Here is a 25,734-nt window from a genome sequence, read left to right as displayed (position 1 = left end):
ATCCCGGGCTTTCCTGGTAAGGACTTAGACGGATAGTTTCCTCCTTCTTGGACAAAGGCACCAGTTAAGCATCTGTAAATGAAAATCTAAGGCTGTCAAAATGACCGAGGTGTTCCTTCGAGCTCCATCTTGCTTCTAGATTTTTCACTTTGAACTTGGAACTCTCAAGATTTATGATGGATTATCATCTCCCTCAGCAGAGCTGGGGATTATCTAAACAGACACTCCCCAGCTGTAGTTAAGCAATAATCAACATGGCTCTTCCTAAATTGTTCCTGGTGAAGATCACGTACAGCATATCTATGAATTCCTTAATGCTCCACCCAATTAAAACATAATTTCTGATCAATGGTTGCAAAGATTCTTTAAGTTGACAGTCTCAAAGAAGTAAAAACTCTAGGGATGTCATTGATACTCCGTTCACAAAGGATGCCTGCATCGAGGAAGGAATCTGTCGAATCCACCTAATGATGAAAATCAGACACTTACTCCCTCGACTCTACTTATTGACATCTAATAAGCCATCTGTGTCCTTCTTGTGCCTCATATATTTCAGAAACCGTAGCATTGTAATCCTACCCCATCCACCATTGCTTCTCTGCACTCCTCACAAGTTTTTAGTTAATTCCTCAAGAAACTTTGCATCTTCATCTCTTACTATCCAAGCAGGCTCACAAAGTGTTAGAAGTAACACCTCGCCGATACTCCGAACTACCAAATCCTAGATCGGGGAAGCTTTTAAAACTGCCAGTATCTGGCTCTGTGGAAAGAAATTGGAACACTCTCCCCACCCTCGACCCACTATTCTGGCCTTCATAGAACTCTAAAAACGTTCCTTATCCACAACTTCTTCGGTGATTGATAAGTTATGCAGCAAAATTACTCTCCTTAACTCCTTGCTGTATTCCTTAATACCTCATCCATTCACTCCTCATTTTCTTAGATGTATCTTTACCGATACAAAGTCAATGTAAATCTATTTGGACCTGCAGTGTCCTTTGTGATTTTATATGCCCTGATTCCACCGATTTGTAGTGCCACATACAACATACCAATAAATCTAGATATTGTGTGCCTGTCTCAACCAAATCTTTAAGAAGCTCAAACTTAATTCCCTCTGAGACAGATGTCTTTTTTTTTGTTCTATGACTGAGTTTTGAAAATGGAGAACTGAGGGGGCAATCGAACTGGTTCTGACTCACCTGTGTGGGCGGAAACATTTGGTGTTTTTGTAAAAGGGAAGAGGTGATTTTGTTGTGTCTAAAATATCATGCGGCAGCTGTGCCTAAAGCATCTTTAAAAAGAAAACCGAAACGTTTCTTGTTTGTCTGGCAGGCTCCAGAATCTGGCACAGCCTCCCAGTTGACAGTTTTTTGTAAAAATCCTTACACTGAATTTTTCTTGAAACCAACATGCACAGCCCAGAATTCTTGTTTTTTTGTACCTTTTTGACAAACTGAAAATTGTCAGTGGTTACTTTTTATATGCTTTATAATGAACTGGAGTCTACTGTAGAGTAATAGGTGATCTTGAAATACAAGCTTCTTACAAACATGGGCTTTGGTTCACAAAAATGTCAAAGATACTGGGAGTCCCATCACACACAATGACATTGACGTTTAGCGCATGCTGTCAGCACATAAAGCCCTTTCCCAACCCTTCACTTCTAAATAGCCCCCAGTTTGCTGCTGAAGGCCCAAAGTAAGACCAGGGAACAGAAGCTATGGATAGCAAACTTGACAAGAATGCACAAATGAAGCTCTGTGTGCAGGGGGGATGGTAGCTCTCTAGGCACGCTGTAGTCCAGTTATTAGTTATGTCCGAAAAGTTATAACAAATTATGATATCCTAGATTAAAAGTAACCCAGTAACTCATTGCAGGTCTTGGAAGGCGATGTTTGCTGACAACTTTTAGATTTCTTTCACACGCCATTGGGTTTTCAGCAGGGTAATGTGTGCGGTCTCTTACCATTATTAGTTTCTCCTTCACATATAAAGTAGTCATTTGTGTACATGGGCGCTGGGTTGCAAGCACTGCTTCCATGGAGCATTATTAAATCGTCTAATACAAATAAAAGCACTGGTCTATTAAGATCAGATTTGTGACTCTTCTCTCTTCAATCATTGCAAAGATCGTCCCGGAAGGCACTGTCAGTCACAACTCAAAGAGGCAAAGTCAATACCCTGCTGAAAAATCCCGACCCAGCTATACCAATTGTGTCTAATATTAGGTCCACTTCTAACTTGCCATTCCTGGCTAGGGGATTGGGAGAGACCGCCTGGATAACCATTAGTATCCTTCCCCCATATAATTGGGGTTTTGCACTAGGTATGAAAATGAAATGTCTCTTTTGGGTTTCTCGTTTGATGCTCACAGGTTTGCAGCAGTTTGTGAAGCTAGCCTGGTGGTGATATCTGATCTCTCTATTGACTTTGAGAATATGGGACATACCATCCTTTGTGCCTGATTGATCTTGGTAATACATGCTGATCTTCAGACACTGGCTTGGTTCCAGTCTTACCGGGAGATTACAATTGTCAATGTGGGAAGTTTCACTTCCAAAGTAGTACCTCCTTCTGTGAGTCTTCCTTCTATATTAAGGAGCAATCAGCTTCTATACCAACCTATGCCACTGATACATTGGTACATGTTAAAATCTCTATAGTTCTCAGTTCCAACTGTACACTACTAAAGACCCTCATAGAAGTCAGATACTGATGAGTTAAAGAAGTCTCAAGTCTCAAACCTAATACTTCCTACACAGGGATTTTTATTTTCAGGGGAACAAGTTCAGACTTGAAAGACCTTACACCATCAGGCCTTTTCGTCCACCACATCAGCTTATTAGAGAAGTATAATAACTTGGAAGGTTTTTTGAGCCGTCGTGTTCATCAGCCGCCAGGTTAGTGAAGTGGTAAGCAGCTCCTTCTTACAAATGATAGGATTCAATTCCATTTGTCCTCTTAATTGCCTGCGGCGTCATGGGTGGTAAGAGCAGGTATGATGATCTCCCTGGGCTACTGCACTCTTTTAAACGCAGGTCTGCTTGCCACCCTGCTACATAAGCTTGCAGAGGGCCCAGATTGCAGCTGTCCAATTGGTCTCTGGTTTTAGGAATAGGGATTACATCACGGAAAATAGGAAACATTGGATTGGCTGTCACATGCAGAAGGGATCAAATGTAAGCCAGGCTGTCTAGTTTTCAAGTACTTCCCTTATTCGGCCCCTTTCTGCTCCGCCAAAATCATACCTACACCTCTGCCATGGATTCCTACTCTTGGTTACAAAATGCTCTTTAAATTAATATTTATAGGAGGTTGAGGCGTTTCTGTTTTTGGCCACATCTGCTGGAATATACTCCTTGGTAACTTGGTAGTATTCTGATCCTTTGACTTTTAAGTAATTCAGTTAACAATTGAATACCCACTTTTTCTAATTATCCGGTTTCATGGTGTATGCAGGACCGGAGCATCATGATCCTTGTGAGACGGGAACAAATGTAGTCATCCTATTTGGTAGAACTGTTAGTGCCAGTAGGTCCCCATAATTTTAATGGGTCCCTTTTAGTGTCCGTTCCCTATTGATTGGCAAGGGAAAAGATAGGGATTTACTTTTGAAGTCTGATATGAACTCCTTAACACTATTCCGATTATTTCAATCAAACACCATGCCGAGTCTAACTTTCAAAATGTATAAAGTTTGAGCCCTGTGAAATTAGTGAGCTGAGTAGCAGCTTCCAGTAGGCGTGCCCAAGTAACATTTAGGGTTACTGTGCACAGCCAAGCCATCTTAAGTGCATTCACCTCTATCTTAACACTGGGCTTGCCCATTCATTAGGAAGTAGGATAGCATTGGAAGAGGAAACGGAGTGGTCGAGGAGCAAAGATTAGCGACCAAAGGCTGAGAATGTTGAAGATGTTAAAACTGGTATTCTAGGGTTTTAGACGTGGTATAAATTATCATATGGATGTGATGTAAAGGCAACTATTCTAAGACACATATGCTATATTTTGTTATGCGCAAGCTAGCACTGGAGAGGAGATTCCCTAGGTAGGAAGTTCAGTGATAATGACTGGACTTGAAAAAGTCTTAGATGTGTATCTGTGAGTCTGCTGTGAGATGTATTTGGATCTCTGCTTTTGTTTTATGTAATTGACATGTTAAGCAGATTGTACGACCTATTACTATGTGCATATTAGTTCTGTCGTGTGTCTAAAAGCGATTTCTTATGCAGATCTTCTTTCGAACACAGATTAAAACCAGATGTAGAAATATTGAAGAGCAATCTTGCTTTCAAGAGGGCTTCCTTTCTGGTAAAACTCTGAATTAAGTCCTTGCCATGAACAGTTTTCTCAGAGTGACCAGTTGTGGTCCAATTGTTGTACTCTGAGTACTAAGGATGAGAGCGGTTGTCTTTGTAGTGCACGGCCATACTTGATTGCCTGGCATGCTAAAGGCTGCAGCCACAGATTCATGCATGCTTGGCCTAGCGAGCTTACTCCTCCTGTGCTGATGGATCTTGGCTCGCTTCAAGGCTCTGGGCCTTTTTAATCACCCACCCCCATAGCTGGCAGAGACGGGACTCTGGAAAGCTGGACAGCTGATGGCTTACTCAAATATACCATCAGCTCAGCTGAATTTCAGTGACCTCACCCGGGCTTGTGCATCAAGGCCAGCCACCTTTCCCTTCTATATTTAGTGTTCTCACACTTCCAGGAAAGGCCGGGCCGGTACCCTCTTGTCCCAGACCTCCCCCGGCTGAGTCTGCTTGGAGATGCTGTACCACCCAGCGGCCTTTAGCTGGGATAAGGATGTGGTCTAAGGCCCGTGGCTCACAAAGGATCTGCCCATCCCTCAGATTGATTGAGAGGTGTGCAGAGGCCCCGTGTGAGACTGCTGCTAGAACTGGCAGCCTGTGCAGCCTGGCACAGCATTCTTCAGAGTGTACCACAGAAGGATGTAAAGAGATATGTAGGGGTCGCGACCCCTAGAAACATACCGGAATGCTCAATACATTGGCATGGTGGCAGATGGCCTTTTGTCACAAACCTGGTATAGCTCTTGCAATCTAGCCTGTGGTGGGCTGGTTAATAATGCTTTGGCACTTTCTGCAGCGGAGCCAAGGCTCCAGTGCGTGTGTGCGTGAATGATGTTTACTGGTTCCTTTCAAACAGAGTTGTGGCTAAAGTTGCTCACACTGTACCCTGCTGGCAGCTGCGCTGTGGACTGGGTGCCCCCTTAGTATGGCTCTTGGCTTACCTGTCCACTCTAGGCTGTGTTTTAATTTGACTTCAATCGGTAGTTATCAGCCAGCCGGCCTGTGTACATTGATTTTCAGAACTAGTATGTATGCTTGACAGTGGGGCAAGGATTTAATGGCATTGAAGGCAGAACTCTCTTCTCTGTCATTTGTTCCAAAGTTGATGTCCAAGGACTGGTGAGTAGGCAGTTTTGCTTTGTCATGTGCATACTAGATATGCTCTCACTCCTCATACTCGATAAGAAAAGTATCAGCCACCTAGAAGGCAATGGCCTTTAACATGCAGTATCTATGCTTGTACTGGTCTGTGACTGTTGTACTTTGATTCCTATCGAGCACAAAAACTTCACAAAGAAAATTAAAAAAAATATTTGTCATGTCAGCACACCGTGGGTTTTAGCACGGAGGCCATACTAAATAAAGACTAAGCCCTACACAAATGTACGTGAGGAAACAGAAAATGTCTTTCCGCAAACACTCTTCTGTCAAAGATCTCCACAATTCACCTGTGCTGGTATGAAATTTGAGTATTTTAGCTTGCCTACAAAGACCTACATGTCAGTGAAATGTCTTATCAAGCTGACCTCAGTCCTGGAAGCTTGCTTTGACAGGCCGTTGGTGCATTTTAAAACGTCATAATGGTATCCTCATAACATAGAATTCCCCTCAATTCCCCTGAAATCTTACACCCTGGAACGAGTAAACAAAACTCTTTGAGGCTGCATTCTGTGTGTTCAGTGTTGCTACACCAGGTCTCAGGTGCTTGGACAAGTAGGTTTCATTTCGATGCATTCAGCACTTCTAGAAATGTATGAGGACTAAGCATGGGCGGATTTTGCGGATCCACGATTCACGAATTTGCGGATTCACGGATCATGGATCCGCAAAATCCGCGGATTTAGCGGATCGGCGGATTTGGGGGCGTGGCTTCCATGCCAGGAGTGGACCATCGTGCCAGATTGAACCCTGCCCTTCGTATTTATTCAAGAAGACACCACCGTTTTGTGCCATACCTCTACTCAACTGGAGTACTTTCTACTGGATGATCAGTAAGTGCTACCTCGTTGGGTAAATGTATAGTGCTTTTACTACACTACAGCTGCTTAAAGTGGCAGAGAGTTGTCTACAGCGGCCAGGTGTGTGGTACTATGCAATCGCGCCGAAGGGCGCAGGGGTCCCTTGAGTGATCTGCCCATCATAGTGGGTAAATGGCGGGAAGACGGTGCACACCGCGAGTGTGTGTGCGGGGCCAAACGGACGGCGCTTCCATGCGAGTGCACATGGCTCTTGTGTGTATACAAGGTCAGAGACTGATCAGAGCAGCAGATGTAGAGACAGAAGCCCCTGGCCACATAACAGCACGGGGATTGCGCTCGTGAAGGTCAAAGATGCAAAGGCCTTTGTCCAGCGTCACAGCTGATTTTCGACGGTATATTTGGGAAGAAGGCACACCTGCCCTGCCTCCACAACGGTATAATTCCATTCCTGGTCTGTAGTAATTAATTTACGATGGCGCCGGCAAGCTGCCAGCGCCATCCTAAGATAGTTACAAAATTAGCTTCAACAGGAAGCTCTAATAGATTAAATAAAGCAGGCACTCGATGACCTGCTTTATCTTATCTATTAGAGCTTTCTGTTGAAGCTAATTTAGTAGCTATCTTAGGATGGCGCTGGCAGCTTGCCGGCGCCATCGTAAATTAGTTACAACAGACCAGGAATGGTTGAACTTTTGCCCCCGGAATCCGGCGCTCGCGGATTGCGAATTTTCGGCAAATTCGCGAGAGTTCGCGGATCGCGAATTTACCGAAAATTCACAAAATCCGCGATCGGAGCGGATTTAGCGCTCATGCTTAATGAGGACTCGTCACTCCGATGCACAGGAAATAATGGCAGGCTCTTGTCCACTTGCTTATACAACCGATCATATCCCATTATCTTACGAAGGCCTCCTCACTTTACTTGGGACATTCTAGAGGTCATCTAGGTTAAACAAGTCGTGTGATATATTCGGCACTTACCTCTTAAGAGTATAAAAGCACAATCTGAAAGGACAGACGGGAACAAGGCCATTTAAAACGTAGGAAGCGATCAAAAAATATATTTTAATCACACATGCAAAATACAAAGTACATGGCGATTGACAGAAATGATTAGAAAATGTCTCAAAAAAGGGCCACATGGCTCTACATGAAGCATCGCTATCGTGCCAAAAGAGCTCTGGGACTCCTGGAAGGCCTTTAGTTTTAAAGACTTCTACTGTTTTTATATAGTCCTTATTTTTTTTTAAATATTCCTTGATTCCTGGCATAAAACCAAATTACATCATGAAAATCCAGAATAAAAATGCTGGTGCATGATTTCGCCCCCAACATTGTGCAACTTGTCTGTAGGGCTTGTGAAGTGCTCCAAGTTCGCCTCAATGTGCATTTTAAATTCGGTGATTTCTTTTATAGTGTCCTTTTATTTGTTAATTCCTGTGTCTCCACCAATATACCCAGTATAGCATTCTAATACATGCATGGAGCATGTGGGTGCAATTTCTGAAAGTGTTTATCTCGGAGTGCCTGACACAAAAATGAATGATTGGTAATACTCAGTTATTCATAGCCAGTATGACAGCCCAGTATCCAGTTCGGAATCTAGCACTCACTTGCGCCACTGGCACTCACTTGCGCCACTGGAGTTTTCAGAATAGACCGTTTCAAATTACAGCTTCTTGGCTGTGCTTCATGTAGCAAAACTAAGAAAGTACAGCCTTCCAATAGGAAACCAGCCTGCCTACAGACATCATTTTTAGCACCTATGGTTTTAAATAGTATGCGTTTTAAAATCAAAAACAGAATGTTGGTTCTTCGCTGTTTGGGTGGCTGAGTACTTTTTATAAGTGATCCTTGCTTGCAAGAATTGTCAGCAGGAAGGCTTATGTCGTTCTTGCAATTTTTCTCGTTCACTTCCTTTGAGAAATTGGGTAAAACCCAAATTGCAAATTGATTATGAATGCAAAACATGGGCAAACTGATTTCTGTTCTTTGTGGTTTTTTTCTGGTTTACAACATATAAATACCTTCTGCGCATTACTTCCAGATTATTGGCCCAGCAAAGAGACAAGATTCCCTGTCCCTTTCTTTACTCATTATCTGCAGAATTTGATTCACGAGGGCTTGCATCTTGAACATCTGAAAATGCTGGTTTTGGACTCTGCCAGCAGGTCCTCTGGAAGACCTAGTGTGAATAGATAGTCAGAAATGTCATGCCTTCAGGTTGATGCTTAGTGGATTCTCGTGTTCAAGTAAACATGTGTCAGACATACTTTGCTTTTTCCAGTGAGGCTATTAAGTGTATCCTCTGTGGTCTCCTTTACTTTTTCCAACTGGTTAGATATCACCTGGTGGGCTCACAAATGTGTCTGTTTTTTCAGCCTCTGTGGCAGGCCCGGCTCCTGTAATTTTTATTTGGGTGGGCCATGGGTGCATTTGGGTGGGCACTGCGGGCTCAATTTGTCGCATATATGTCTAGGCAGGCCTGCTTCAGGGCCGTCCTTTGTCTCTTCTTAGTCTTACAAGGCCCAGTAAAACGCACTCTTTTCCAAATCTCTTTCTAAATATTATCACTCTCAAAAAGTGTGTTTTCCACGTAATGTTCCTTTGTTGGGAAGAGGAGGTTTCTGAGGTGGGAGTATCAGGCAAGTGACACTTCTCGTGCTCCCTCTGTGTGAGCCTTCAAGGAGAATCCCTCTTCATTACTGCCTCCACTTGACCCCAGACTCTGCAACACACTCCCTTCCAGCCTTGATGATCCACTACTCTTCTCCAGTGCACCTTATCTCACTGCTGACCTTGGGCCCCAGTCCCATATCAGGCACCATTGGGCTCCACTTTCATTTTTCCTGGTAAAAACATCTGTAAAATCACCTTCAAACTTAAAACATTGAATATAGCAGTAAATATAATTAGCACACACTTTAAAGTATGTTCCACAGTAGCCCTTATGACCCAACTGCTAATTAAATTAAATAAACAAAAACAGAAAGGCCATGACAGAGCCACCTTCAGCGCTGATGTGAAAGTCTTTTTTGGCACCGCACTAATAACCTCTTTCTCCATAAATACCTTTACTACCACCTTCCAACAGTGCCACTCATCCCTCCATGGCCCCCCTATTGACCTCCTCCTCGGATTCCCTCACTGCCACCCTTCACCAGTGCCCCTCCTCTCTCTGAAACGTATCCCCCTCATGACCTCCTCCTCAGACACCCTCACTACCAGCAGTGCCCCACATCTCTCAATAGCTCCCCCATCCACCCCATGACCTCTTCTTCGGATTCCCTCACTGGCACCCTCCAATAGTGCCCCTCATCTTTATGTAGCATCTCTCTCATATGCATTTCATTTGTTGTATAGCGCTACTCATTTCAGTGTAGTGTGTGTTAGTACTGTAGGAGAGTAGGATCTGCTTCTTATGGTTACCCTGACTTTTTGTTGATGTTTCACTGTTTTTCGACTTTAGTCTGGCTGGGGCCCTGCTATCCAGGACCCCTGCCTAGCTGCTTCCTCTCTCAATTGATTCCCAGTACCTTAGGTACACTCCAGATTGGATTCTAGGGTGCCCTTATAAGTCCCTAGTATACTATATGTACCCAGGACATAGGAACCCCAGAGGTCTACCAGGGGCTGAAGCATGTATTATGCCAACCCTGGGAAGACTTCCAAAATGACACCACAGGACTGCTACTGCAGCCTGAGTGAGGTGGTGCATGCACCCCTTACTGAGATATAAGTTTACTATATCTCACTCGATCACTGCACATATAAACCTATCAGTCACCCCTATGGCAGGCCTTCTCAATGCTGAAGGCAGGGTGCTTGGTTTTGTGTGAGAGGGTGCCCATGCATGAGCTGAGCCCCTCTGCAGCCTGACCATATACTCTTTAGTGCATTATAACCTTGCGGTAAATGCTAACTTTGGCATGGCTGCACGAAACATGTCGTGTTTGTTGTCAAACACATTGGAATCATACCCCAACACCAGCAACTGGTGTGGGAGCATGATCCCACCCTTCTAGAGGGAGAGACAGGACCGCACATGTATATCCGATACCAGCTTACAGATCCCTGGCATCACAAAATTGATGCTGCCAGCCACAGACACGAGTCTGGCCTCCTGCTGCTGACCGAAACTCCGGCAGGGGAGGCCTGTGCAGTAGGTTTCCTGTCACAGGGAGATGTTACCACCTCCCAGACAGTGTTTAGTGCATTGGGTTGGGTTGGTGCACTCCCAAGAGTGCTTTGAGGTCTGCACTGGGGGAACATTTAGTGTCGCCGTGCATAGTCTAGTTCATACCGGTCACAGGGGCTACCAGCCCCTGCCCCTGCTCTGGCGCGAAACTGGACAAAGGAAATGGGTGTAGCCACCCCTCTTTCCAAACGCTCCCATAAGTGGGTCCCCAGAGTTAGCCCAACCCCTTTCTAGGGTATAAAGAAGGAACCCCTGTCCTTAGGACTTTAGATAATACCTGGATGAAACTCTGCTAGACAAATCCTGGAACTTCGACGATCTACACGACTAGATGACTGAAGATTCTCCCTTGGGAGTAAAGGAGTCCCCCCCCTCCCCCCCCCTTGGCAGGCACCAAAGGCGCATCTCACCAGGCTGCATCGCCGAAGATCCTAGGGACTCCGAAGACTTTTGCAGCACAGGAGGTGGGTTTCCGCGGTCATAGAGGTAGATCAGTGCCCACAGCAAGTCTGAGGCCCGTATCCCTCGTGGCGACTGTGCAACCCGAGCCCCTGGCCACCGCGTCACTTTGCAGCTGCACATGCTTCCCGGCATCCCCGAGGCTCTGCATTGGACTTTGTGTAGTCCAGACACCGAGCAGCGATTCCACTGAAGATCACCAGCCTAGCCACTCTGAGTGTCCCGTGGGCTGGTCTCCAGTGTTTCCTCTCAAGGTACCTTCGCGATCCCTTGTCCATCAACTTGTGGGTCCCTGAGAAGGCAACTTTGATTTTCCTTGGGCTTCCCTGGTTGCTCCAGGCGTGCCCTGACTCCATCGCTTGGTGAGTCCCCCGGACTTTGCTGGTCCACACTGAAGCCATTGTTCTCTTTCTGGTTGGGTTGCTGTTGCCAAGGCTTGTTTCGAATCCTGCCACCAACGCTGCAGGACTCTACATCCTTCGTGAGACAGCTCGAATCCAGCTCCTGGTTGTTGTCAACGCCTCCTGGTCCTCATGGCTGAAGAGTCAAGCTTCCCCTCATCTCACCTAAAGCACCTGACATCGGTGGGCATTCATCTATCATGCCCCTGATCCTGGGCTAGTGACCCCGACTATGTCCTCTCAGCTTTCAGGTTCTTCACATCTTCAATCCAGGCTTGGATCTCTTCGGACACTTCTCCTCTTCCCGGCAGCAGCACTTTGCAGCAACTCACCATTGAAAACGACGATGCGACTCGACACCATTTGACACCTATGCGCCTGGCTTCCCTGGGATAGGTAACACGAGTACTCCGGTGCTCCCTTGGGTGTTGGCCCTAGAACCATCCAAGTCCAAAAGGGTTTGACCCTAGTCCACCTCTAAGTGTCCTTAAACTTTAAATTTCCAACCGCAACTTTCCCCATAGAAGCTAACGGCGCTCACAGTTGTGTTCTCACACTGCACGCGTCCACTGTGGGTCCCCTGAGCCACTACCTTGGGTGGTTCCGTGGGGTCCCAGCGATAGCGCTGACATTTTTGCGATAAAAATCTTTTTGAAATCGTCCTGCTTTATACTAATAGTAGTACAAAAGGGGGTGGTGATGGACGGAGCATCTGAATCAATCAAACACTCACACCCAGTCAAAAGATCTGGGCTTAATCCATCACCGTTCTTTAGCCCACTCTGCCACCCCAGTTCAGACATGGCTATATGCAAATCAGTCTGACCCTGTGCCTCATGGGAACAGTCCAGCCCGAACTGCCAAGCCATGTCTTCCCTGGACCGGAAACAAGCTTCCGAGGACCGGTTTCTGGCATTCCAGCCGTCTTCAGCCCGGCTTGCTTGAATCCAGTGGCAAAGTGAGCAAGGGGCTCATGTCTGAGCATACCCTGCCACACTTATGGCGGCTAAAAGCAGTACAAAAGGGGGTGGTGATGGACGGAGCATCTGAATCAATCAAACACTCACACCCAGTCAAAAGATCTGGGTTTAATCCATCACCGTTCTTTAGCCCACTAAAGTAGCATATCGTCCCCCCAGACCCACCCAGGACTTTAACGAGAGTTTTCTGGAACTCTTGTCTGATTTATGCTCCAGATATAAACACCTCCTAGTAGTGGGGGACTTTAACTATCACTGGGACAGGCCGCATAAAGAACCAGCGGAATCTGTATTTGAGTCAAACATGAACTCTATGGAAATGGTGCAATTAGTAAAGGGACCCACCCATATTAAAGGGCACAAGTTAGACCTAATCTGGTCCTCTAAACCCCTAGCACGGATAACTGACATCAGTCCTTGTGCCTGGTCGGGCCATTCGCTGTTGAAATGCTGGGTCCCCATGGATAGTTCACTTCTGCGACCACCATCTCTGTGGAGGAAAGTTAGACTATGGAAGAATGTCGAGGCAGATTCCTTAGTCGCCTTACTCCACTCTATTCCCGTCCATGTGCTTAGTGAGGATAATCTGGACCATAAATGTGCAGCCCTGTTCTCCCGATTATTACAGGCCTTTGATTCCTTAGCACCTGAACGGAAAGAAAGGGTTAGAGATAAAGGGAAAGGAGCCCCTTGGTACGACGAGTCCTTAAGGGAAAAAAACAAATCCTTCGTCAAGCCGAGAGGAGGTGGAGACTTAGGTATGACCCTTTAGATCTAATAAATTATAAAACTCTCCTTGGCACATATAAATCAGTTATCCTTGACAAGAAGGCAGCATTCTACGAAACTAGGATTAGCTTAGCGGGAAACAAACAAAGAGATCTTTGCAATACTGAAGGAACTGAGCCAAATAGGGGACAGAAACACCACGGGAGACTTGCCGACCTGTAATAGCTTCCAGGAGTTTTTGCTTCAAAAGGTTCGGGATATTGTCTCAGAAATCACTGCAAACCCCGTAGACCATAGTCTCCTGGACCAGTATGCCCCACCACGCCCCCACTGCCTGAGTAGTCAGTTGGCCAGCTTTCCAAAACTCGACCAAGCCACCTTAACCACTGTGGCCAAACAGACTAAATCAGGCTCGAGAATGGACCCCTGCCCGCCGGGCCTTTTTCAAATGGCCCTGCCGGGAGTGGAAAAGCAGGGCCTGGAACTACTTAATGAGTCCTTAGATCTGGGCTATTTACCTGAAAGTTGAAAGAAGCAAGGGTCACTCCCCTGTTGAAAAAACCAGGGGCGGATGCGTCCGCCTTAAAAAACTACAGACCCCTTTCCTTACCAAAATATTGGAACAACATGTCCTGAAATCCCTTTCAAAATATCTAGATGACCATCACCTGCTCCACTCTAGACAAGCGGGTTTCAGAACACATCATAGCACTGAGCTGGTGATGGTGTCGGTTCTGGATGAGCTTAGATGCAGGGCCGATAACAAACATCCGAGTGCCCTGATTCTATTAGATCTGTCAGCAGCATTCGACACGGTCAGCTATGACATCCTGCTGTGCCGGTTGTCGAATCTGGGCATAAAAGGACAAGCACTCCAGTGGCTAAGATCCTTCCTGACCAACCGTTCCCAGAGGGTCCAAATGGGGGACCAGGTGTCGACTTTGGGCTCCCTGACCTGTGGAGTCCCCCAGGGTTCTGCGTTGTCTCCACTCCTCTTTAACATCTATCTGCAGCCCTTGTTGGAGGCGCTCACAGGCAGGGATTGCCAGGTCTTTAACTACGCTGATGACACCCAACTCCTGGTCCATCTTGACCATACCAGCCAGGCTCAAGAATCCGTGAGAAATCTTCTCAGGTACACTGTTAACTGGATGGCAGCTAACTCGCTAAAAATCAACCCGGATAAAACCGAGGTGCTTATTGTCCCAGCTCAAAATAGCCCTTGGTGCGAACTGTTCTGGCCCTCTGAATTAGGTACGGCACCAACCCCAGTACCAGTAGTAAAGAGCTTGGGCCTGAAGATCGATTCTGAGCTGTCGATGTCCAGCCAGGTATTGACAGTGGTGGGTATATGTATGGGCCTACTTAGGCAACTACGGAAACTTGTCCCTCTCCTCTCCACCTCTGTCCTACAATCAATTGTATCAGCTACGGTCCTCTCCCGGCTAGACTATGAGAATGCCCTTTATTTAGGCATCCCACAGAAGCTACTAAGGAGGCTGCAGGTTGTACAAAATGACGCAGCTAGGTAAATTTTTAGCCTCCCGAGGCGCACGAGAGCCACCCCCTGCTGCTTAAATTGCATTGGCTGCCTATAGAACAGCGGGTGCACTTTAAGAGCCTGTGTTTAGCCCATAAGGCCATACATGGAGATGCCCCAAAATATATAAAAGACAGAGTACAAAAGTACGTGCCGGGACGGGCCCTGCGTTCTTCAGAGACCTGCAGATTAGCCTCTTTCAGATACAACCTTAAGACCAAAGGGGGCAGAGCGTTTTCGGTTCTCCTGCCACGGATCTGGAATGACCTAACAGAGTCCTTACGCAGGGAACCAGCCTTGCTCCCCTTTAGAAAGCTGCTAAAAACACACCTGTTCAGAGAAACGCTGACATCTGTTTAGCCCTCCGCCCTGCAGCCTTGCAGTGCTCTGCTCCTTCTCTTAAGCGCTTAGAGACCAGTGGTAATTTGCGCTATATAAAAATAAAATAACATAACATAATATTCTACAGGCTCTAGGCCTTGTCTAGTCAAGTCGTGGTTCATGTACAGCTCTTTTAGTATGGTTTGTTCCCCTCCCCTACCCCTGTGACTAAGGCAGTAACCCACTGAGCTATCCACATAAAATATACTTCATCTGCATTTAAAAGCTACTAACAGAAAATGATTTCTCTCCAGCAAGATCATTAATCACTAGTGTTATCTGGGCATTTTGTATTCTCTTATTGTTGTCCTGCTACGGCCATGATTCTGATAAAAACTGTTTAAATGAAGCACTCACGAAGTATGTGTCCTGCTGGGCCTGTGCAGATTTTAAAAAGAAAAACAAATAGTAACACGTTCTCTTACCTACTCCATTAGTCAAACTTTGTGTCACAGCCTGATGTGATGAGGAGCTGCAGGGGTCAGGAAAGGCGAATAGGAATAAACAAACGTCTTTTCTCCTAGCTGCATAGTAAAAGAGAGATCCACGAAGCAGAACAGTAGGCAAAGGTTACCATTGTCAAAGAAAGGATTTGTCGCATTTGTCATGTGGAGATGAAGGGGTGAAACAATAAGCAAACCCTCATTAACGTGTAAATGGTCTTTTAACCCGTTCGTTGCTGATGACGGCTCTCGTCGTTAGCACACGCCCACCGTAACTCATGACGGCTCCCGGCCGTCATGAGTTACGGTGGGCGTGTGCTAACGACGGCCGGAGCCGTCATGACCACGCCCGCGATCGGAATGTCCCACACAGGCGTGGAATTCCAGCCGCAGCCAGGGGGTTAAAGACCTGTGAAGTACTGGGGTGCTTGTGGCTGCAATAGTCTCTAAAACTGTCTGTGTGTGGGCGCCCGGGAAGCTGTCTGGGCCCGGGCTGACACATACGACGTGTGCGTTGCGCGCCTGCCTTCAAGCCCTCACTGCGAGGGCCAAGGCTCCTGTTTGGGTGGGCCAGGGTCATGGTTGGGTGGGCCTGGCCCACCCGGTCCACCCGCTAGAACCGGGCCTGCTCTGTGGGTCTTCTCACAGCCCTATATACCTAACCCCTTCACTGCGGGGTGTTTTCCTCCTGCTGCACGGGGGCAGGGGGCCGCGCGCGGCGCCGCTGTGCTTGTGACGAGCTCGGCTCGTCATGAGGCACAGTGCAGCTGCACTCATGACGAGCGGAGCTCGTCACAACCACACCCGTTTTTCGAAATTTCAGCACAGCGGGGTAATTATCACCGCGTGCAACGTTCCAACGGCCATGACGAGCTCAGCTCGTCATGAGTGCAGCTGCACTGTGCCTCATGACGAGCTCAGCTCATCATGAGCATAGAAGAGGTTAAGAACCTTTTACAATCATATGTCGCAATAAGGATTTATTAAGAGCCATCCCTCTTAATCCAAAACTTGTTATCGGTCTACCTGGACTACGAAATATGCTCACATTTTTCTTTAAATGCAGTGTTTTCTGTACTGACGAAATGCTGTCTGTGCTGGCTATATAAAGCCTGCCTTTTGCTCTTCCATTCATTTTATTACCTACGGTTGTACAAACTTGTGAACTTTAGCTTCGAAGATGACCGTTGCAAGATGTTTCTATTCCGGCAGTAAGTGCTTGAGCTGCAGGGCTCTGCCTACCATGAACATTAAGATGTGCGGCCATAACATAAGGAAAAGGGAGTCAAACTGATAGCCTTACTGCTTAATCACGGGATGATTAGGAGAGAGAACCCGATGGTCAGGAGTTCCTGTGGTGTGGTGTTGTCAGTAGCAGATGGTTTTTGGGTTGAACTTTAAAGATGTGAAGGAGGAGCCCTCCCTTCTCTAGATGTGCATATTATCCGAGATTTAGGTAGCTAGATTGTAGGAAAAGGATCAACTTTTGTTTTTGCCTGCTGGGGTCCCAGACCCAAGCTCTCTCCCATCATCATCATCTCATCAAACCCTCCACCACCAAGACAGCTCTTTACACTAATCCTTACACAATTGTTCTCTACATATGGGAAAGACGCCTGGTGTGTTGCCATTGGCAATCAAGAGTAGTGCTAATCTGTACTTAGAATGCTTAACAAGTCTAAACAGCGCAGATCTTAATACTGCGTGTAGTGTCAACATAATAAAAATATACATTTTTTTTCCAATGGACTGAGTGAACCAGATGCCAGGAACTAAATAGCACTGCGTTCATATACTCCTTGGAATTTTGAGTTGCCTTTGTTGGCGGTCAACATTTAAACATTCACCCATATTGTTCCTGATATGATGAACTATTTTTTAACCAAACTGAACTTCTTTCTGAACGCTTTGACCGCATCTCCCCTGCCCTTAAAGTCATTTAACGGTAGATCCGCCTACATCAAAAGACCCCGATCTACCTCTCAAGTACACTCAAAAAAGTGGGTTAATCCCGACCGATGAGAAGCACCAACTCTCTCCTCCTCGTCCCCCCCCCCTCTGCTAAAAAAGAAAGCCTCCCAATCTCGTTCCTTCTCTGGTAATGCTCCTAACATCTGGAATGCCCTCCCTACAGATTTGCGTTGTAACCCCTCTTACGTCCGCTTCAAAAAAGACCTCAAGCTACACCTGCTTAACAAGTATTGGGGCCCTTAAACCTTCTCTTATCTCTCGTGCTATACCCTCTCCCCTCTCCTGCCCACCTATCTACCCCATCACACCCTTCGAACTTTCTTGCCCTTCCTCTTCCCTACACTTTCTCCTCCGTTTCCACCCCTCTTGTCTCATCCTTCCATTACTCCACCCCTCCTTTCGCACCTAACATACTCCCGCTATACACAGACTTCGGAGTTTACCTCCTGTTTCTGTATACAACTTGTAACTTCCTTTGCCACTTTTTGTTTGCAAATAACTCCTCTGTTACTTATTTACCAGTGCAAACTATATTTTTTAATGTGTTCTCTCTATTTGCCCTGTCTGAATGCTGCAGAGTGTGTGTGTGTGTGTGTGTGTGTGTGTGTGTGTGTGTGTGTGTGTGTGTGTGTGTGTGTGTGTGTGTTTGTGTGTTTGTGTGTTTGTGTGTTTGTGTGTTGTGTGTGTGTGTGTGTGTGTGTGTGTGTGTCTGTCTGTCTGTCTGTCTGTCTGTCTGTCTGTCTGTCTGTCTGTCTGTCTGTCTGTCTGTCTGTCTGTCTGTCTGTCTATCAATGCTCGAAGGTGTCCACCTTTGAGTTGCGCTCCCATCGGTGGGTGTGCTATATATAAAATGTGGAAGTGGGTCGGCGGTTGCGTACACCGCTTCCGTTAAAGCCCCTGAAGAGAAGCATATGGAGCTTTGAAACGCGGCGGGCAGATCCCGTACGGAGCGGCGTCTACGAGTGGATCCCCGTCCTCACCTATACATAAACCAAGCTGCTGTTCGCGTGCTACTCAAAGGTGGACACCTTCGAGCATTGATATAAATATATATACTGTACTATGTGCATTTTATAATATTTTGTACTGTACTATCTTCAAACTTGTGTAAAGCGCTCTGATACCCAAGGGTGGAGCCAGCGCTATATAAAACCTTTTTAAATAAATAAACTTCAAATGGCTTGTGTATTCAGACTAGCACAGCATTAGCAATGATTTGTTGGCTCTGTAGTCCGCTTGCACTGGTGGAAGGCAGGCACGACTTTAGCATCCATGTGTAGGCCAGTAGAGGAGTGAATCGGTATAGAGAGAAAGGTTCTGCTTAATAAAAGGATTTTGTTTGGGTTGTCCAGCGAGAATTTGGCAAGTACTTGTTTAATTTTAAGCAAAATTGAAAGCTGTCCAGTGTAATGTGAAATAAAGAATGCTTTAAAGCTGCAGACGTAGACGTATGAGGTTTGAATATACAAGATGGCCAAACTGGCTTTTCAGCATCAGAATAATATGATATTGACTTCCTAGGCCCTCATTACAAATAGCCTGGTGTTTGGAATGATATTCATCGTACCTGAAAAAAAAATCCAACAATGCTTGGGTATAAAGTATCAAGAGAATAGGGATTATTAGATCTTGGGTTCCTTGGAAATTGCATGTATTAGCATACCAGTAGTAATTACCAAGCCTAAATTGCACCTTACCATACTTTTTCATGCAGTGAGGTAGTGGATACTATTACTTAAGCTGTACCATTAAATCTGAGGTCTCTGCTGACGTAATGGGGAGGGGGCAATGTTTCTTTCTTCAAAGGCTGATTTTGCTTTCTTCCTTCTGCTTTCCTAATTCGATTACTTTGATGACTTGATGGGCACCTAAGCTAATTGACTCCTTTCCTTTCTTACAGGCACTCTGCGGCTGCACAGTTAACATTCCCACCATCGATGGTCGTGTGATCCCTCTCCCCTGCAGCGATGTCATCCGGCCAGGAACAGTGAAGAGACTGAGGGGTGAAGGCATGCCTTTCCCGAAGGTGCCCACCCAACGAGGAGACTTGATTGTGGAGTTCCAGGTGCGATTTCCAGACCGAATACCTCTGCAGACAAGGGAAATCCTCAAGCAGCACCTACCTTCTTCTTAGAACTGCCTCAGCCGATGTATCAAAAGCAATACGTCAGAAGCTTGTACCCGAAAGCCCGTAATCAGAACTATGCCATATTGTCCAAGTAAAGAAAAGCAGTGTAGCCACCTCTTCAACTCTTCATTTTATTTTTTCTAAAATGAAGTGTTTTGTCCTAATGGATTTTTTTAAAATTGACCTATTTTAAATCACAAACTACTGACCTGAACTTTATTGAGTCTGTTGTATGCGTCTTCTCGTACAGCGTGGCAGATTCTGAAACTAGTCTCACTGCTTCCTGGTCCCAGTCTCTTGCTGAGTTTTTTTATTATAAGCCTTTGCCGTGACCATGTTTCATAGGACTGTAGTAAGTAACAAAATGGAGGCATAAGCCAAGACCCCCATCAATTTTGCAATCACTCAATTTACCTGCACCTATTTATACACGCGCCGAACTTTGAAGCCGTTTTAAGCCCCTTTTTTGCGGGACAGAGATTTACCTCCTTGGGGCTGGGGGTCAATGGGGGTTGGGGAGGGAAGAAAGCCGGTGTAAAGAGGTTTGTTTATAATCCTTGTAAATATAATTTATGAGAATCTACAATTTTAAATTTATATGAACAAACAAAATAAAGCATAATTTAATGCTTTTTCCTCGTATTTCCCGGAAGGGCTGTATGCAGATCATGTTACATGTATCAGTATTAATGTACTTTCAGGTACTATCTTTAGATACTGTCATCGATGCCAAAGGGCTCCTGTTCTTAAACACTAAGTGTGGTAAATATACATAATGAAAAGAAAAACAATTCAAAGCTACAGCTTCTGCCTGGAGTGCTTTACTCCCAACGATGAAAAGTGGGCAGTAAGATGGATTTATAAGCAAATAAGCTCATGTATTAATTTTCAAACTTAGATATTTTGTTTTGTAATGCACATTTTTATGCTATTATTGCACGTAAGTAACTTGTCATTTTTTTTTACACTGAAGACACTCTAGAGCTCCACTGAAGCCGCTTCGTTCTTTCACATCAGTAGCAGAATGGAGCCCTGAATATCTGTTGCTCTTATTCTTTGGGTTGGAGAGTGGGCCAGGCTGGTAGGAGGGGATCTGTTCACCTACTAATTTCAGGGTGTAGCCCAGGCTGGTAGTGCCCTTACCTGCAGCCGCTGGCCAGAGGAAACCATCTTGCTCCTGATGTGGGCTACTGTGACTACAGTGAATGATTGCAAGCCTGCTCATCCAGTGGCTATATCGTAGCTAAGATGCTAGTCACACAATTTACTTGATGTTGTTTTAAGCCGCAGACCTGCAATATGCTTGATTTTCTCAAAACAGTGTTTGACTGGCGTTGTTTCCTAAAACAAATGGAAGCCGTTTACAACTAAGAGAGCATTTAAAGGGTATCTTAACTTTCCTTTCATACAGAATAAAGTGCAACTTATTTTTTGGAAATCCTCTATTGTGGTTTTCCAAAGGCCTTTCCTAACCTTTCACTTGAAGGGTTAAGCGCTGCTAGACCCATTTCTGAAAACCGGGACATTTGCTTGTGCAAAAGAAACCAACATAGAAAAATAGAAACCCAGCCTACAGATGTGACCCTCTTTTTATTTTTTCTGTGCATTTCGCCTTAATTTCCTTATTTTCTCTTAATTTCCTTATTTTCCCTTTTCGTGTAAAACACTGTGAGCATTTAACATGTTCTGCACTGTTGCGCACACTATGTCACCGCATTTCAAACTGTCAGCACTCAGCAATCGGCACCTTGCTTCCTAGTACATCTTAAAATTTAATGTGCTCAATGCACATCGGCACACAAACAAGGAGCAAAAATCACCCCTAGTAGGCCCGTCATTTTGTGCAACCCACACCCTACGAACCAATCAGTTAGTACATACATACTCTTGTGTTTTCCCTGGATATTTTCATTTTCTCAGTTTGCCTTTCTGTCAGCCTTTGTTTTGTTTACATGTTTGCCTAACGCTGCTTTTTTGGGATTGGTAATAGGAAAGTATGTTGCCCACCTCTACCTCTTAGCTGTGTATGTATGCTCCCCTTGGTCGTGGTCTTATTGAGGGGGCCCTACAAGTCTCCAGATTGTTACCAGGAAAAAGAAGAGACCTGTGTGACGTAGAGTAGGGATGTGTAGAGGATGAAGAGTGATGAGGCGGAAGCCGTGCTGTCTGGAGGAAAGGTGAAGTGCTATGTTAGAGAGGTGAAAGTTTGTGGTGCGAGCAAGTGTTTAGTTAGATGTAGCATCCTGTAGGTCTGAGCTGGGTAAGTTACTGGAGGTTCAGGGCTCCAAGTGAGGTATGACAAATCTCTTCAATAAAAATTGTGTCCTAGATTTGGCTTCTTCCAGAAGAGGTTCTGTTCCTGTAATACACCACTTTGGTGGGGATATGTACATAACTAGATGGATAGTCCATGTGTGCAAGGCAAAATACTGGTCCTCACCATCCTCGTTTATGTCTGTATCTGTCTCCTTGTACTTAGGATACAGGATTACTACTAGTCTCATCCATGGAGTAGTTTGTGCTAGAATAACAAACCGGTATGGGAGGAGGAACGAGAGATAAACATAGTAAATTATTGTGGCCAGGCACAACATTTTAACAAGGGGGTGATTGGAGGAGTAAGTTCAATATTAGTAGGAGAGACGGGCTGGAGTGAAAGGGAGCATCAGGCAAACTAGGAGTTATAAACAAAAGAGAGTTAAATGGTAAACGGCAACAGGAAGTTAGATTTCTATTTGGTAAGTGGCTCAAAAGAAATTTCAGAGGGTTGGAGGGGCGCTTATACTTTTTAGTTTGGGAGACTGGTAAGCTATCACATGTATTTTATCAAGGGTTACGGGCAATAAAAGTCTCTTGTTTCAAGAAGGGGAAATTGTCTCATAATTGTACTGCAGGTATTACTACTACAAAACTATGTTAGACCAGAACGCCACTCTCTATTTCTCTTTCACTCATCTTATGTCTTGATTTGCAGACAATATTATTAATTTATAAGGAAAGTTTTGCTTAATTTACTCAATTTTATTTATGATCTGAAGCCATTCTTTCAACTTTTCGTCCTTGTTTTATAAAAGTTTAGTCGCATATAAGCAACTACACTTTTCTGGGTTTCATCTCTATGCTTTGGACAACTCAAGATATAACCTGCAATTGAGGAACAGGCCCTGCCTTTTTAGTGTGATGTCCTCCACTCAGAAGGAGACTGAATGGCAGAAGCAGACGTATTCGTTCAGTTCAGTTAGCTCAACAGTCTCCCTCCGGCCAGACCCATCACTAGAAAGTATGTCTTTGGTTCAGAAGAGGATTAAGAGTTGTTGCTCAATAGGATTAAGAGTTGTTGCTCAATTCTTTTTAAGTGTGGGTTAGAGCGAGCCAATTCTTTCAAAGCAAACATTTAGCTTAAAACTAAACACTATGGGGAAAGGAAAAACACAGAAGAAACATATTGGATGGGGCAAAACGCAAACGACAAAAAGTAAAAATAATATTGATTGTTTATATTCACATGTCAGTTTTAGTTGCCAAATTTATGTTTTGACTAGTCCCCGGAGTTGCTTTCAGAAACCTCCCTGGCAGCACTGTCACTGTGATGTGAAACATGGGATTGAGGCCAAGGTAAGACATCACAGTTTAAAGAATTAAAACCCTTTTCAAGTGAAAAGTATGATTTCTTTTTTTAATTTTCGAAAATATCAAACAAAGTGAAGTTCTGCAGTTTTTATTTTGTGTTAAGAAGTGTGAAATTCTGGTAGCACTGCTTCGTTTAAAGGCCCTTCAAGTAAAGCCTTATATCCTCTCGTACATCATCAATCAACATGGCCCATGTTTCCATTTCAATTTGTGGGAGCCTTGAAACATTCCACAACTAGTACAGATCATTGCACTTTTAAGGGCCCACCCAACAATATTCAGAACTGCAAGATACTTAGGTCAATATTGTGAATTAGCCATGAACAAATAGGCTGCCACTTTTTAATAATTTTGTTTCGTAGAATAAGCAACATTGCTAAATTCTCAAATTATATGTGCTGCCACTTCTCAACAAAAATAATCCCCCAAAAACTTACATCTGGCCTAGAGGGTGCTATTTCTAAGTTGGACCTTACTCTTATCTTGAGGCCTTTATTCCACAAAGGCTGTAACAAATGGGGATCACACACTACTGAGGTCATTTTTGTGACTGTAACTTGTATAAGTAAACTAAGCACAATTAAAATATTTGCTAAGGTTATTTTGGTTGTTTTTTTCTTTGTTGGACTGTACTTTCCTAACTCTTAGTTTAGGGTTCCGGTTGCATGCCTATATTGTATCTGCGGTGCCGAATAACTATTCTGCTCCATGGGGATCCTGAACATTTTTCATAAAAGCTCAAATGTGTGCGAGATCCAAGAATGCATCACAGGAAATACACGTTTTCCAAAACCAATAGCACAAGGAAGCAAAATGCCCAATTAGGCAATAGCCACTGTCTTTCTAGGTGTGGATTGACAGCATACGTGTCTGCATGACTTGGTGTTACCAATTCACTAAATATACTGAAAGTGGACATTGGCTCCATTTGGTCTCTCACCTCGTGCAGTTAACTGTTTGGTGTATCAGTTTGCGCTTTATCGAGTGCTTGCTTTGCCAATCATGTGGTACTGTACTCTACTTTAAAAGAACAATGAATCATCAACACATGAACTTCTTCATCTGCTAGCGCCTTTATATTCGCACAGCAATCGTTTTTTGTTTTACTTTTTTAAAATCTATTTTTGTTACAGTTTAGCATGCTTTTTTAGTCAGGACTCCAATGCAAGCTAGACCCAGTCGCTTTGCTAATGAATGATTTATCTGTCTATATCCACTCAAGTGGCTACATTCGGCTGGGTAACACCTGCAATATAATACAAATTGAAAATGAATGCAGGAAATGGTGTCCTAATACTGAAGTATGCTGCACTCTCCCATCATGCCCAGCGTGGAGACCGGCAGTTCATGTTTTTCATCCTTTGACAGAAAGTTGCTATTGCATGAGGTCTTTCAACATTTTTGTATCTTTTATTTACATCCGGAAAACGTAGCAGTTTTGCTGTTATCACTGAAGGTTGATAGCCTTCATGTCATTTTAGCCAACACGCCCTCGCGTTTTGCTATATATCCAGTGCATGGTGATTAAATATCCAGCAAAGATGGTTACTGTATGTGTGGTCTGTCTCTTGGAACTAATTTCAGGACTGTAACGTTTTTAATACAATGTCCCACGAAGACTATTGCAGTAACCAGATTCAACCTGTGACACAAGATGTGGTTGTTATTGACCCCTCTGGAGAGGAAACTATGGCATAAACTCTTGCTATTTCTCTGCAGAGGACTCAACCTTACCATAAAGCAGCTGAGGTTCTAGGCCTACGAATAATAGTCCAGTCCCCAACTCCTGTGCAGCAACCTTAAGTTAAAGCCACAATTCAGGCTCAAGATGGCATTAATGGTACACATGTTAATAGCATGCTGTCCTTCCAGAGCGAAGTCCTCTTCGCGGTTCAGATGATGAATATGAGGAACTCTTTTGTTGTAAATGCTTGAGACGGCCAACAGTGAGTCTCCCTGTTCAAGGAGAGGTAGAAGGCACAGCTGTATTTCGCAATATGCTTATTTGGATTCTGGGTCCATATCTTCCACTGATTGGCATGCTCGGTCTCCAGTGTTGGTAAAATCTGCGTCTTTGAAAATTTCACCCATTGACAATTTCTTTTAATTTCATGAACTTTCTGATAGAACTGCAAGAAAGTTCAACATCCATACCATTACATCTGAAGCCTGAAGTTTAAGCATCGTAATCTTTGAAATTATTTGAATTAAACCACAAGAACACACAACAGTTCCTTTGGTTCCTCAACCCTTTTTCAGTTCATCCAGTTAAAATATGTCTGGAGAAGAAACTTCGAGCAGCGGTCGTTGACCAAACGTTATTAAAAGAGAAAGAACATCCTAGGACAGATTCTTGGATGGTTTCAAATAGAATACCATTCAACATGTTCTATGTTATACAATCCTCGAGAGAAAGAGAAAAGGGAATGAGATGCTTGGGGGAAGGATGCAGATGTACCAGGCATCTGCTGATATGGTCAGGGCTGCCAATTCTCTGGTCCTCATCAGTGGTTCCTACAGGCCCTTTAAGGGTTCATTCACCCAATTTGTTAAGCATCACCAAAGGGACATAAGAG

At 44.6% G+C, this 25,734-nt stretch overlaps 1 protein-coding gene across 2 annotated transcripts in view; it reads left to right on the top strand.

The window, feature by feature from the left end:
- Positions 1 to 23,759, top strand: part of DNAJB5 (DnaJ heat shock protein family (Hsp40) member B5) — a 72,361-nt gene extending 48,602 nt beyond the window's left edge. The window contains exon 4 of one of the 2 annotated variants that reach the window (XM_078674684.1): positions 19,301 to 23,759. In XM_078674684.1, coding sequence (XP_078530810.1) covers positions 19,301 to 19,534 — 234 coding nt within the window. In that variant the 3' untranslated portion in view covers positions 19,535 to 23,759. The remainder of the gene's footprint in view (positions 1 to 19,300) is intronic. The other variant, XM_078674683.1, reaches the window with a different exon arrangement.
- Positions 23,760 to 25,734: the final 1,975 nt, after the last annotated feature.

This window comes from Lissotriton helveticus, chromosome 2_1 (genome assembly GCF_964261635.1).
Source record: "Lissotriton helveticus chromosome 2_1, aLisHel1.1, whole genome shotgun sequence".
NCBI lineage: Eukaryota > Metazoa > Chordata > Amphibia > Caudata > Salamandridae > Lissotriton > Lissotriton helveticus.
Note: the sequence above shows the minus strand (reverse complement) of the source record. Positions and strands in the feature narration are given on the sequence as shown.